Raw genomic sequence first — 16,014 nt, forward strand, 5'->3', positions numbered from 1 at the left:
AAAACATGAAGCCAGCAGACAAAGGAGGCTCTGATTATGCACTTGCATGTACGCGTATACGTAGGTCATAGGCAGCTCTCAAACAATACATACTACAGTAAACTAACTGAGGTACCTATACAGGAATACACTAAATTGAAAAGTCTCCAACACAGTGCCAAAAAAATACTCAACTGTAAAACCTGATTCAAATTCATCCATCTATTGGCACCTTCTATATGCTACCCACATTTCATAAACGTGGGAACCATGGCAGACCAAATCTAGTATTGGCACCAGTAGTGTAGCCAAAATTGATTTTTTTGGGTGGGCACAAGGTTAACATGGGTGAGCAGTAGGCATGCAGGTCTGAGACCTACTAGTTGTATTCTTATTGATAAATAATGCCATATACTGCACCCTACAATGGCTTTCTAAGTAGTTTGCAACAGCCATTATGCATCATGCATGAAACTTTAAAATAATTTACCTCAATTATTTCAAGCACTTACCAGAATTAAAATTCCTTATTAATCTGAATTTATTTTATATTTATTGCAGTTTATAAATGTACAAGTATATCGTGTAAAAAGCAAAGAAAACAATCAGATCCAATCATGTAATAAAACAAAAATTAATGTATTCTTTCATGAATCCTCTTTTCAGAAAGCCAGAAATCATCATACCTACAATAAAATATATATAATTAATCATCAGAACAGGTGCAGGGCAGAGCTAGGACAATTCACATTACAACTAACATGAAAAACAAAATTCAAATTCTGGTGCCACCTCAGCAAAAATTATCCCTCCACTGCTATTTTGTGAATTAACACAGATTCCTGCAAAGAAAGACTTCTAGAACCTTGCCATATCATAAAGTCACAGCACCGACTCTCAGGATTCAAATAACAGCAACCTTATGGAAAAGCAGCAATGCAAATACCACACCAGGTCCTGGAACATTAATACATCATCTACTGGAATAACAGAGCAAGCTGGACTACTACAGAGAAACTACATGTGAGCAGAAATACTGCACTTCAGTCACACACAGGCAAGACAGAGACCAACCCTTACCTAATCATACCTATAAGGGAGCCTGGACCGACGTGCCGCAAATGCGCAGTAGAGAGCAGCTCTACTGCGCATGCGCGCACATCGGCCAGAGCGCAGCGTGTCAGAAAAAAAAAATGGTGCTGGCTCCTTAGGAGCGGCGGCGAGCAGGAGCTCCGGCGACGCGCGCGAGGGAGGGACACGCCCCTGTCTGCCGGTTGTGGATGAGCTGGGAGGGAGGTGAGAGAGAGGGAGGTGGAGGGAGGGAGGAGAGAGTGGGGTGGGGAGGTGAGAGGGAGGAGGGGAGAGAGTGAGAGGGGGGGGAGAAGAGAGAGAGAGGGAGGTGGGGGAAGGTGAGAGGGAGGAGAGAGAGAGGGAGGTTGGGGGACGTGAGAGGGAGGTGGGGGGAGGTGAGAGGGAGGGGAGGGAGACTAGAGGGGGGAGATGAGGGGAGGGAGTGGAAAGGAAATGGACCAAAAAAAAATTTTAAATGTAGCCCGTTGTTACGGGCTTAACGGCTAGTATAGAAATAAGAGACCACAAATTAGAAACAGAAACATGCAGATAAAACCAAAATAGAAAGCCTGAGAAACTAAAATCTCTGTTCAATGGAATACTGAAGAAAGAGGAAAATACAAAAATATAAGAAATGCACATTTCCAAAGATGACATATTTTTAAATTGCTAACATCTCAAAATCATTTTTTTTAACCTTTTTTGTCTGAACTTTGTATTTTTCTAATCAGTTGGTCCTGGTCTCTTTCCTATTTTTTTCCCTTGTCGCTCATTTCCTAATTTCTTTTCAGTGTCTCCTACTACTGCCTTCTTCCCTTTCACACAAACACACACACACACACACACACACACACACATGCTTTCTCTCACAGACTCCCTCACACACTCAAGCTCTCACTCTCATATGTTCTCCCCCCATACACACAAGCTCACATTCTCTGCAGACACACACACACACACACACACAAGCTCTCACTTTCTTACCCCTCCCCGGCTCTCATTCTTATGCACACACAGACGCATATCCAGGCACCCATTCTCACCCACACATATATACATTCAAGCTCCCATTTTCACCCACACATACACCCAGGCTCCCATTCTTATCCACACATACATACACATTCAAGCCCATGCACAGCTCCCCCCCAAAGCAGGAAGATCAGTTGGCCTCTCCTGCAGCTGCCGGCCTCCTGCTATCTTCGGGCTGCATGGCCCACCGATCTTCCTGCTGGGGGGGGGGGAGGGAGAGGAAGCTGTGCGCGGCGCTTCTGCTCCCCCAAGCAGGAAGATCGGTGGGCCGTATGGCAGCAGGAGAAGCCGTGGACCACCGGCAGAGCCTATACACTACAGCCACTGACCCGCAGCCTCTCCTCCTGCTGCCGGCCTGCCGCTTCCCCATGTGTACTGCTCCGTTACCATGCAAATGCACGGAATGGCACACCTGGTCACGCTGAGCCTGGGTCCTCCTCTTTGCTGTCGTGGGGATGGGATCCCGTGAAGGCCTTGCAGTTCCGGTGCTTCTCTTCCAGTTCCAGTTGGGTGGGCCTGGGTCCAAATTGGGTGGGCAATCACCCACCTGTGGCTACGCCACTGATTGGCACACTGAAACTTTATAGCACTTTATAGAAGGGATTCTCAGACCCTTGATGCTCAACACAAATTGCTTCCTAGAAGACACTGCAGACATTTTGAATATGTTAAACAGCATTGAACAGCTATGCCTAACACTCTGTCTATAGTAGATGTAAAATCTCTATACATCAACATTCCCCATGCAGATGGCATAGCTGCCTGTAATAAATTTCTAAAGACTTCCGTTCTAGACCACCAGTAAACACCGGAAATTATTACAAAATTATTCATCCTGGCACACAACTTCAGCTTTAATAATGCTATCTATCTACAAATTTTGGGCACTGCTATGGGCACCGGGATGGTACCACAAAATGCTAACCTTACGGCAGAACTGAAAGATCTTTTTGAATAGACATCAAGACTAGGCCCTTCAAATATTACCAGTATATGACAATTTTTTATGATTTGGACAGAGGGCAAAGACTCAATTTTACAATTTCTTTAATGCATACCATCCTTCAGTCAGATTCAAAATGGAATACTCCACAGAAAGTTAGCTTTCTGGATATCTCAGTTTCTATCAACAATGGCTATCTATAAACATCTTTATACAAGAAATCCACTTACAGAGCTTCCACCCTTCACTTATTTAAAAAAAAAAAAAAATTCCATATACACGATCAAGCCACACAATATCACCATATATGCTGTGATCCAAAAGACAGGAATAAACATCTCAAATTCATGACAGAATTCTTGAAACAAAAGGGATATAACCAGAAAATCATTTCCAAGAAGATGGCTTGTTCACAGACACTCAGGACAAATCTACTGCAATACAAATAGAAGAAAACCACAGAGTGAGTACTCCTTGTAGTAACACAGCCCAGCGCTGGAAAAACTAAGAAAATTAAGGCCGACCAGCCACTACTCCAGGAAAATGAAGCATTGAAAGAAATATTCCCTGCTCTACTGGTTATGTTCTTCAGATGACCACCTAATCTGAAGCAAAAACTAGTAAAAAAAAAAAAAAAAAAAAAAGCTTTTAACAGATTCAGAAAGAAGAAAATGGCACATACCCTTGCAATGTATCATGCTGCAAACTGTACCAACGCATCACAGGACCCCAGAGTCTCCCACATGGAAAAGCATTCATCTTAAGGGGTCCCACTCATGCTCCTCCTCTTATATAATATATCTTATTCCATGTAGAAAATGTGAATAATGCTAGAAAAGTGAGAGAGGCAAGAGTGTCAGTTAACACAGTTACAAGATCAAACATGGGGAAGACCAGGCTAACATCTCATCAGGGGAGCACTTTTTAGAGCCAGATCTTGCGATCAGGATAATGAAAAGGAAAATTTTTAAAACAATCCAGGAACACAAGACTTTTGAAGTCAAAATGATCAGACACTTTGGAACTAACAAAAAAGGAATTGATAAAGAGCCAGATTCCTATTACATTATGAACCATAAAATTATATTGCCTGTCACATTCTGATCACCAATCAAACCACCCCTCCCCCTCACCCCTTCCTCTTCACACTATCAGTACCACCACTTTACCGGAGTGCCTTTAATGAGTCACTTATTGCAACCACACTACTTTATATTTCCTGGTAATGTCATCATCTTTTGCTCATTCGAATTCTGACCTGAAGAAGAAAGTCTTAGCTCTCGAAAGCTAATAAAGAAATGTTTTAAGTTGATCCAATAGAAAGAAATCACCTTATATATTTTTTATTTTAGTCTTCTTGAATGCACAGAAATAAAGATTAATACAGCAGTCAAACTTTTTATTTTTCATTTAGTTATTGATAAGACCTTGCAGTAATTAATAGGCTCTGCTACCTCAGATACTGGAGCACACCATGAACATAATCCATTCTTTCATTAAGCCCACAGGAAGACTACTGGAACTTGGGTGTGTTCATTTTTAAAAGAAAAAGAATTGTCCTCAGTTTTGCATACCACTTTGCTTTCCTTTTTATAATGCCTGCTGTTATCTAGGTCATCTTTCTTAGTGCACTGACACACTGGAGGGTTTCCTGTACATATTTTTGTAGCCCATCTGTAGGCCCAGTGGTAAAATTTTCTTTTTTTTTTTTAAATTTATTATTCTGAGCTAATACATTGAGCATAAACTTGGAACATATAAAGAAAGGAAAATACATTTTGAAAGAATAAACAAAAATCCATCATTATAAGGAAAAAAGTACTAGAATATAGCCCACAAACAAGAAGAGGATCCAATAGAAAAGATCCCAAAAGCCGACCATACAAAGTAATAAAGAAAAATGAGCAATGGCGACAAACCAGATGCCAAGCCAATACAAACTAGTGAGAGACTGTTCTGCCTTTTACTCACTTCTCTTATGGGCAGATTTTAAAAGGTTCGCGCGCGGCCTACATTTGTGTGCGCTACCCGGCGCGCGCAAATGTACGCCCGATTTTTATAACGTGTGTGCAGCCGCGCGCATGTTATAAAATCAGGGGTTGGAGCACGCAAGGGGGTGCACACTAGTGCACCTTGCGTGCGCCAAGCCCTTGAGGAGACCATCTGGCTTTCCCCCTTCCCTCTGAGGCCGCTCCGAAATTGGAGCGGCCTCAGAGGGAACTTTCCTTCTCCCCCCCCCGGGTACCTTTGTTTCACAAGTTACGCCTGCTGGCGCGCGCGATCCCCAGGCACAGTGGCCTTGGAGAGGCCTCTGGCCATGCCCCCAAACCGCCCATTTTTTCAAGCCCTGGGACTTCGACACGTCCCAGGGTTTTATGTGCACCACCGAGCCTTTTGAAAATAGGCCCAGCGCGCGTAACCTCCCTACACGTTTAAGGATTTGAAAATCTGCCCCTTCGTATCTAAAAAATAATGAAGTTGAAAAGCCATAGGGAAAACCATGAGACATTGATGTTCAATAAATATGTACAAGGAAATTATAATGGAAAATTGGCATCAAGAAAACTTTTTTTTAGTTCAGTAACACTCTGCAGAATGTCTATTAAAGGTCTTCATGATCTTGCAGCAGCATGCATTAACATCCTTTGGTTTATGCCCTCTTACACATTATTGGTTGCATAAATAGCTTTTGTTAGAGGTATTTTCATTGGCCTGTGTAAAATATGCAGAACACTAATCTCTGTTTGCTTTGGTATTTAGTTCATCAGTTCAGACGTATATGGAATATGGTCACGGTTGTTCTGTGACTTTGGAGATGAATTTGAGGTGCTAGATGCGACCGGAGAGGATCCGAAGGAAGTCTTCATTTCCAACATAACACAAGTGAGATTATGTGCACGTTTCTTACTCTAATAGCTGTTTCAGAGCCTGTGTTTTTCATCAAATCTGTTGGAAGCTCACCTGGAATGCATTTCTGTTCATTTTGGGGAATATTAAACAAGGACAATGTTTAAGCCTTATTTCCATGTTATATATAACTGGTATTGATGGCTTTCAGAGTTCTTGTGCTTTTTTTTTTAAACTTAGAAAACATTATATATTTTTATGCTTTCCAACATACAGAATGTTGGAATGAATTGTATAAAAGGAATCTGTCTGTAAGCATAGTAACTTTGCAAAAAAAAAACAGGATGGAAAATCACCAAATATGGCATGCAGGAAGAAAATGTGACTATCTCGGATGAGTTTGAAAACAAACATAGGGTTAGTATTTTCAGTAAACTTCATTTTCAAAAGGATCCCCATGCTTCCTGTTGGAAAAAAAATGGAAAACTGGCAGAATGCTGACTACTGCCCCATTCCAAAAGCTCCCTTGCCTCCCGTCCTTCAATATTTTGATTATAGAACAGCACAGGAAGGGCAGGGAAAAATAACCAAAGCAGTTGGCAATGGATTGTACCAAAAGGCTTTTCAAAGCCACCTCCCCCACGCTTCTAAAGTCTCAAATACACACGCACATTGTACTATACACTACTGCAGCCCTTACACACTACACATTCCCACACCTTCCTCTCTCACACCATAACAGTGTATAGTCTCATTCACGTGCTCCTACAGATACAGCTGTCCACCTTCACGCATGAAACCGTACACATCCTTCTTCCTCTGACAATACACTCCCTTATCCACGCCTTGCTTCCAAACAGTCACACTTGTACCCCTTCTACAAATCTATTGGAAAGCATTCTTAAAGCCATTCCTCTATCTGATTTCCCTAATTTTCTTAATAGTTGCATAGAGCATCACATACCCTTTACTCAAGATAGCACTATTACAGAACTCTTACCCTGGCATCATGTTTCCCAGTACTAGTTTGGCTATTCACCAATAATCGACAAGTTAGATGGTTAGGTACTAATATAACTTTTTAGTTCCATAGTTTAGCATACAAACTATATTATTACTAAACAAAAACAATACTTGTGAAGCTTCCTCACCAATACCAGACTTTAAAATCTTATGGAAATTCAAATGGCCATTCTCGATCACCAAGCAGGCATGAATAACCATAATGCCCAGGTGACAGAATTAGATGGTAAGGTCATGGACTCTGAACTCAGTAAAGACTTAATCACACACATTTGGGAATTCCCGCACACGCCCATTGCCTCTTGAACCCCTTCTCAGTTTTCATCCAAGCTACTATATGAAGGTATCCCAGTCTTTCAGTTTTTTCATGTTTTTTTTCCTTCTGCCTTCTTTTATTGCCTTATTGCTTTTTCAAAAATGTTTGCTGTTGCCTCGGCAGCAATATATATATATATATATATATATATATATAATCAAAAGGAAGATGGAGGCCCTAACAAAGGCACTGGCAGGTAAGAGCCTTAGCATGAGGCCAAGCAGCAGACACGCTCTTTGTCAAGGAGCAAAGCGTTGAACTCCTGGCACAAGAAGTCAAGGCAGGACGTTTCCCTCACCCCGCTCTATCCTGCAAATATGTGAAGGTTCCTTCCATTGGCATCTGCCTCCGGATCCACCTCAGGTCAGGATTTGAGTGTGGCACCATGAGATGGGGAGGGGGCCTTTGAAGTCTGCCCACTTTGAGCTGAAGAGAAGATCAGCAAGGAGCTTTGCTGGAATGGGCCCATCTATGCTGAGGCGGGACATAGTCTCATCAGTGCAGGTGCTGTCTTAGTTCATGCCATGGAAGATCCCCCATGGTGCCAGTCCATCTGTTTTATATGACCTCTGAGACAACCAAGGCACCATATGTGCCATCAGTGCAGAGTTTGTGTTCCAGGTGCAGTCAATACTTGGCATGGCATTTTGCTGCACCATCAGTGATGTCAGGTTGGTTGATGTCGTGGCGCAGAAGGAGCTATTGATAACATCAGTGGAGTGGGGTGCTGTTCGAAAGGAGCTGTTTATGCAACTGGCATGAAGAGCCTCAGAGCTGGCCAGCATTGCAGCAGGAGTGGCAGTGGTGGCAGGTTCTGCTTTAGCTTTACCTGTAAACCTATGTGAAGACAAGCTGATCTGGATCTCCTCCAACTCTGGCTCAGAAGGTCCCCGAGCCAGTGAAGAATTTCTCATTCGGCCTTGAAGAGAGATTAGAATATCTTCTGTTCAAGATAGATGACATTTTCCCATTTTGTGGGGCTGCTCGAAATTCCATGTCAGCGTATATTTCACTACAAGTGCTTCCAGCATTGGAAGTAAATCCTCACCATGAGGTGGTGGATTCTCCTTCTCCATGGGAGTCTCTTCACAAATTGGATGATGAGGTGAGTTCTGTTTGCTGAGTTTCTCTTGAATGTTCCCACTAGACTAATGGAGGCCTCAGTTGTCTCCAGCAGGGTTGTTTCTTAGTGTTTTCTGTGGTCTGGAGACAGAGGATTCCATGGGGATTCCATCTAATCCCTTTTCAGATTTGCCACATTATGCCTTCCCTCTGGAGGATCTCTGCTACTCCAGGTTCTTGGGCAAAGACTCTTGACTATCAATATCAGGAAAGAAAAAGACTTAACAGATGTCCTTGGGTTCCTTAAGTTTCTTCAACCGCCAGCAGATTCTGTGCCTTTCCCATTTCACAAATTTCTCTAGGACCTGAAATTGAGGATGTATCAGATGCCTACATTGTGTTTTCTGGTGGCCCACAAATTGGTTTTGAAATAGAGTGCAGGCTACCCTGGGGTTTAGGATGGTCCAATTACCACATCGCTCCATGGTGGTGAAATTGATACTGAAACATACTAAGTGCACTTGTAATCACGTGAAAACACTCCTAGGGAAGGACCCAAAGGCAGTGAATGCATTTGGGAGTCTTCCTGTACTCTGTGGAGAGGATCCAGATTTTGCCTCACCAGCTCAGAAACCTGGGAATAAATGGATTATAACTGGCTCTGGAAGAACAAAACCTTTGACCAAGAGACACCCAATCTCCCCTAGTATGCAGCATCCAGAATATCTGTCCCCCACTCCCACAGAAGTCAGAAATCCAGGAATTAAATGAATTACAGTGGACTTGGGTATAATAATGCTTGTGAAGAAGACACCCTCTCTTCTCAGTGATACCTGTAGATAATGCCTTTTCAGCATTGGAAAATGAAGATACTTCAGCAATTGAAAACTAAGTGGGATGTGAAAGTCTTAAACATTATCATGTGTCAGAAGGAAAGTTGCTTCTGCTGGGAGACTTGGTCATTAGAGGAACTAATTTGGGAACTCTTTTTATGAAGGGGATGCTATAATTAGCCCAACCGCCTGATTTTGAATTATCATGCCTCCCTCCCATTCTCCATTGTAAATAGTAATTTATTTATTGTATATAGTAATCTATCTTTGTTCTCCCCCTCTTTTTTTCCTTCTCCCAGTTAAGGCAACCTTGTTAGAATGTAATTTTTATGCTCCTTCAAATTGTCTCTTGTTATATGGTTGGTTATAGTTCTGCTTCGTTCGATGTAAACAGAGTTGATTTGATCTGTATCAAGAAAGTCGGTATATAAAAGCCTTAAATAAATAAATAAATAATTGCCTTCCAGGATTTTCAGCTTGTAGAAATAGAAACCAGGTAGTTGATGCAATTATAAATGAAAGATCAAAACTCTACTATCGATATTATCATCCATTGAGGGACCAATGATCTTGCTAGGAATAGTATTCAGGCAGTATAGAAAGATTTCAATAATCTAGGGACAAGTATTAGACATGTGGCAAAAACTATTGGCTTTCCTGTTCATGGAAAGAGAAAGGAAAGACTAAGCCATATAGATAATTTTAGTCCATGGCTCAAAACTTGGTGTAAAGAAAGTGGTTTTACATACATTGGAGGCTGAGGCAGTGAATGGAGCAGTAAAAGGTTATACGGTAAGGATGGCCTACATTTGGCCGTGGCAGGGAAGAGGATCCTAAGTGATAAATTTAGGTCATGCATAATCAGAAATTTAAACTAGATGATGGGGATGGCAGAAAGTGGCCAATGAAATTGAAGTGTCACACTCAAGCAATACAGGAGTTAGGAGCAAATAAAATCAGTTCAATATTCCACACTTAAGTAAGAGAACAGAAAAGGTAACTAGAAATAACAGCAAGTCAAGGGAGAAGAGATGGAAAGCTATGACCTTAAATGTTTGTAGTCTGGGCAATAAAATCCTAGATCTTCGGCCCTAATGGTGGAGGAGGATTTGGACATTGTGTCAAAAAGATTTGCCAAGAGGTAAAGTGAGGTAACACAAAGTTTTTCAGATATATTAGTGATAGGAGGAAGATCCAAGGTGGTGTAGTAAAATTGAAAGGAGGCAAGGAGCAATGTGTGGAAAAAGATGAAGAAATAGCAGAAATATTAAATACTTTAGTTTAGTGTTCACTAAAGAATACCCTGGAGAAGAACAGTTACTGATTGATAGGAGCATGGATGGGAGTGGGGTATACTCAATACTGTTTATAGAAGAGAATGTATGGGAAAAGCTGGGAAAACTGAAAATGGACAAGACTATGGGACCAGATGGGGTACATCCCAGGATACTGAGGGAGCAGAGAGATGTGATGGCAGGTCTGCTTAAAGACTTGTTCAATAGATCCCTAGAAATGAGAGTGGAGCCGCAATATTGGAGATGAGCGGTTATGGTCCTGCTTCACAAGGGCAGTAGCAGAGAGGAAGCTGGAAACTACAGGCCAGTTAGTCTCACTTTGGTGATGGGAAAATGAATGAAGACTTTGCTGAAGGAGATGATAGTGAACTATCTACAATCTGGTGGGTTGCTGGACCCGAGGCAGCATGGATTCACTAGGGGAAGATCCTATGAGATAAATCTGATTTCTTTTGATTGGTTGACTAGAGAATTGGACCAGGAACTGAACTCGATGTGGTTTACTTGGATTTCAGCAAAACCTTTTGATACAGTCCTGCAGAGGAGGCTTGTGAATAAAATGAGAAGTTTGGATGTGAAACTAATGTGGTGGAGTGGATTGCAAACTGGTTGGCTGACAGGAAACAATGAGTAATGGTAAATGGAATCTTCTCTAAAGAGAAATTGGTGTTAAGTAAAATGCCTCAAGGATCAGTTTTGGGATCAGTTCTATTCAATATCTTTGTGAGCGATATTGAAGAGGGATTAGAAGGAAACGTTTGTCGTCTTGTGGATGATGCTGAGATCTGCAACAGAGAGGATGTGCTTGAAGGAGTAAAGAATGAAAAGTGATTTAAGAAAACTTGAAGAGTGGTCTAAGATTTGGCAGCTGAAATTCAGTGCCAAGAATGGCAAAGTCATGCATATGGGGTGTAGTAATCTAAAAGAGCTGTATATGATGCGGGGGCGCGAGACTAACTTGCACATACCAGGAAAGGGACCTTGGAGTGATTGCTTTGCTGCCTTAAGATCACCAGATACAATGTGACAAGGCAGTAGCTAAAACCAGAAGAATGCTGGTCTGCACAGAGAGAGGAATAACCAGCAAGAAGCCTCACCTGTAGTATTGTGTTCAGTTCTGGAGACCATATCTCAAAAAAGAATGGAAATGGTACAGAGGAAGGTGACTAAGATTGTGTGGGGGTCTGTATCGGAAGACCTATGAGGAGAAGCTGAAGGATCTAAATACATATACCCTGGAGGGAGAGCAGGTGCAGGCGAGGTATGATATAGGCCTTCAGATACCTGAAAGGTATCAATGATGTACAATCATGTAACCTTTTCTGTTGAAAAGGAAACTGTAGATCTAGGAGTTGCAATATGAAACTCCAGGGGAGGATGACTCAGAACCAACATCAGGAAAATATTTCTTCACTTAGAGGGTGATGTATGCCTGAAATACCTTCCCAAAAGAGGTGGTTAGGACGAGAACAGTAAACAAACTTAAAAAGGCATGGGATAAATATTGCAGATCTCTAAAGGCTTGAGGTTTGTAATGAAGAAAAGGGGTAACCTAACCTAGGTGTAACATTTCTGCATGGGAGTCACTTGCATGGCGCAGCAGTTACTACCATAAGCCACTTGTTGGGCAGACTGGGTGGACTAGTTGGTATTTATTTGCCGTCATTACTAGGTTGTGAAGAGTCTTGTCTTTTCTCTCAGTAACAAATTACCTTTTAACTATCGCATCTTGACTGGAAGTCTGAGTCAGTGTTGCATCAGAGGTTTACAAACCTTTCTGACTGGATATTTCTGTTTATCAAGTGTCTATGTATTATCACTTTAGTGCAGATGTTGATTTGGCAGCTCTCTGATGTTTACCATAAACCTTGAGACTCAGGAAATTCCCTGTGTATGCTATCACTTTTCTTGTTTTGCTAGTATATTTTTGTTCTACTAATCCTGTCTTTGGAATTTGTGATCACGTCGCACATCTGTGTTCCTGCATGTACTTGTTTTTATAATGGTTAGTTTTCATCCTTAGCTGCTTTTTACTTCGGGCAGACTTTGGTAATTCATGTTTTTTTGGGCAATTGAGAAAATTATCAAGATGCCTTTGTTTCTTGGTTTGATTCTGTAAAGCTATACTAGCTTTAAGGTTTGGTATGAATGCCATTCATACTCCCTCACCCATCTATCTTGCACACTAAATAATGCTCTTGTGAGTCAATTGGCTGTTTGATTTTTTTTTTTTTTGTTTTTAGTAAAGGTAGACAAATTGTTATTATAAACAGATTTTACCACTGTACTTTAAAGAACTGTGATCCAAGGTGAATGTCTTTGGACTTGGTCTTTTCATCTGCATAGGTGAGTACCCAATTACATATGAGAGTCCACACCATCTGAGTACAGAGGGAAAGGGGGGGGGGGGGGGGGGGCGAAGGCACACGTTTATTCTCTTGGTACGAATGATAAATTTGTATGCATCTTTTCTTATGTCAGACACCTATGAAGCTGAATATACCTTGCCTTCACCCTGCTTTCTGTTTGTAAAAAGCTGTAGTCTGATGGTGTTGATGCTCTTTTGTATGTAACTGCATACTTTTCTATGCAATCTGAAATGACTAAGTCCATAGACATTCATCTTGGATCCACAGTGCTGTAAAGTACAATGGCAGAAGCTAATGTTTATAATTGCATGGAATCCCAGATTTCTGACAGAAATTTTCAGGGTGTTACCAGTTTGCTAGTGTCCAATATCATATAAGAAAATAAAATATGCCACACTGGGTCAGACCATGATCCGTGGAGCACAGCAACATGTCTCTGACAGTGGCAAGTCTGGGTAACAAGTTACCCAGCAGATCCCAAAAAGTAGATCTATTTCTTATTACTCCCAAGGATAGCGATGGCTTTTCCTAGTCTACCCGGCTAATGCTTTATGAACTTTTCCTCCAGAAACTTATCCAAACTTCACTATGCTAGTCACCTTGACTACATCTTCTGGAAACAGATTCCGGAGATTGCACATTGAACGAAAACTACTTTCTAAGATTTTATTAAATGAGCTGGTTGTTTCATGGAGTGTCACCTTGTTTTAGTAATTTCAAAGGATAAATAATCATCCTTTGTTACCCCACTCATGATCTTATAAACTATCATGTCACTTCTCAGCCATTTTTTTCTAAACTAAAGAACCCTCTCATCATAGGAAAGCCATTACATCCCCATTACTTTTTTGTCCTTCTGTCTTTTTTCTACTTCTGCTATGCCTTTGAGATGGGTCAACCAGAACTGCACACAGCTCAAGGTGCAGTTGCACCATAGATCTATATAGAGGCAATATATTATTCCATTTTATTTTCCATTCCTTTCTTTGCTTGCCACTGCACACCGAGTTAAGATTTCAGTGTCTTGTGCACAAGGACTCCAAGGTCCTGGTTGGTGACTCCTAATATGGAATCCAGCATTGTGTACCTGTTGGGATTATTTTCCCCTATATGCATCTCTTTGCACTTTTCCACATTAAATTTCATCTGCTCTTCAGATGTCCAGTATCCTGATCGAACAATGTCCTCCTGTATTTCCTCACAAACCACTGCTATTTTAACAACTTTGAATAATTTCATGTCATCTGCAAATTTGATAATCTGTCGGTCTCTTTTTTTTTTTTTTTCCCCAGATAATTTATGAATATGCTAAACAGGATGAGGCACTCCTCTAATGACCTTTCTACTTTTGGAAACCTGTTTAGTCCTGTGTTTTGTTTTTTTTAGCCATTACCAATGCACAATAAGACACTGCTTCCTATCCCATGACTTTGTAATTTCTTGAAGTCTCTGGTGGTGGAAATTTTGTCAGATCCCATCTGAAAATCCAGCTTCAGTATATCAACTGGCTCACTGTTATCTACATGTTTTGCACCTTGAAAACCAAAACTAATATCTTAAGGAAACACTTCCCTTTGCTTAAAACCATGTTGACTCTCCCCCCAATAAACCATATCTGTCTATATGGCAAGTAGTTTATTTTTGGGAATATATTTTACCATCTTGCCCAGCACAGATGTTTGGCTCATCTGTCCATAATTTCTCAGATCACACCTGGATCCCTTTTTAAAAATTTGTGTTCGGTTGACCAGTCTATAGGAGCTGTGGCTGTTTTTAATGATCTGTTGTTACTAATCTGTAATCAGTGTGCAGTTTCATGTTTGAGATTTTTCAGAACTCTGGGGTGAATTCCATTTGGTCCCAATGATTTATTATTTTTCAGATTTTTAGTTTGATCTACTACATCTTCAGTTATATTTGTAGGTATTGAAAGTAATTCCTTAAGAAATTAGACATGGTTGATGATCAGTGATACAATTTACACAATTTGTAATTTGCTGTAATACTGGTTTACTTTGTTTTATGATTTTAATATGTTGTGTATATTGTATTTATGATTGTACACTGCTTTGAGCGATTTGTTTTAAATCAGGAAAGTGATATATAAATTTCATTAAATAGGTATAATTTGATGTCTTAGAGTTGGTGGGGGTTTGTTTTTAGCTCTAGCTGAAAGGGTGAATTTTAATTCCTTCCCTGATAACTCTTTGAACTTGCTATCAAAATGCAATATGCTCCAATAAATATTTTTTTAAATTTAGTTCCCTGAGCTATATATTTTTTTTCACTTTGAATTCTTATCAGTAGGTTTTGAAGAATTCCTTGCAGATTTACTTGCCATGTACCCCCACCAAAAATAAAAAATGTGATGATGGGTATGTGGCAGCAGTATAGAGTGAGTGCCCAACCCCCATTCCACCTCTGCTGCCCCTTCTCTCCTCCTCCTTAACTCCCCACTTCGTCCAGTTGGGGTCATCTTTCTTTTGCTCTCCCTAGCTCCCTCTCTCACCTTGTAATCTCCCTTCTCACCTGCTATTATACTGTTTCCCAGGGCCAAAGGTGCCACTGCTTTGACTGCTGAGAAAATCCACTGCCCTTAGGTTAGCAGATAAATGGCTTGTTCAGACCCTCCTTATCAATTTTGTTTTTAATCATAAAATTGTTAAATAGTGACTGTTGTCAGTATCAATCTGCATTGGAACTCAGGCTGATTATCTATTTTACAAATGTTTTCTTCTGGATTAAAGTTCACCTCTTCCTCTGTGGCGCATCTCTAAGTTGTGGGCCATTTCTTTTGTAGTCAGATCCCGGCATCGTTACCTGTCTTGAAAATCGCCCACATAAGCTTGAAACAGGGCAGTCTGTAACCTTTCGAGAAGTTAATGGTATGTCCTCCTTAAATGGCTCTACACATCAAATCACAGGTAAGCTATTCAGAGGGGCATCCAGCCTTCTAATTTTAGTTGGTGTTTAAAAAAGAAAAAAACAATTTTGTGTGTGTGTGTATATATATATATATATATATATATATATATATATATAATATGGTAGCGTTGGTTGTAGCCTTGTGATCAGTAATTAAGATAATTTCATAAATGTTCAGTCTAGTACAAATTTAAGAGGTTTGCTTTAGTAATTGTAGTTTTGAGTTAAGAGTTGATAGAAATGCTGGGACCTGTGACCAACTCTGTTTTCCTTATTGTCCACCCAGACCAGTCCAGAACGTATAGTTCTAGCACCCCTG

General features: G+C 40.8%; 1 protein-coding gene across 2 annotated transcripts in view; it reads left to right on the forward strand.

Annotated features, from left to right (window-relative positions):
* The window catches only part of UBA6 (ubiquitin like modifier activating enzyme 6), a 370,281-nt gene that overhangs the window by 98,909 nt on the left and 255,358 nt on the right, over window positions 1–16,014 (forward strand). For both annotated transcript variants that reach the window (XM_029600749.1, XM_029600742.1), the window contains exons 8-9: window positions 5,786–5,908; window positions 15,571–15,694. In XM_029600749.1, the coding sequence (XP_029456609.1) occupies window positions 5,786–5,908; window positions 15,571–15,694 (247 nt within the window). The remainder of the gene's footprint in view (window positions 1–5,785; window positions 5,909–15,570; window positions 15,695–16,014) is intronic.

The sequence above is a fragment of the Rhinatrema bivittatum genome, chromosome 1 (assembly GCF_901001135.1).
Source record: "Rhinatrema bivittatum chromosome 1, aRhiBiv1.1, whole genome shotgun sequence".
NCBI lineage: Eukaryota > Metazoa > Chordata > Amphibia > Gymnophiona > Rhinatrematidae > Rhinatrema > Rhinatrema bivittatum.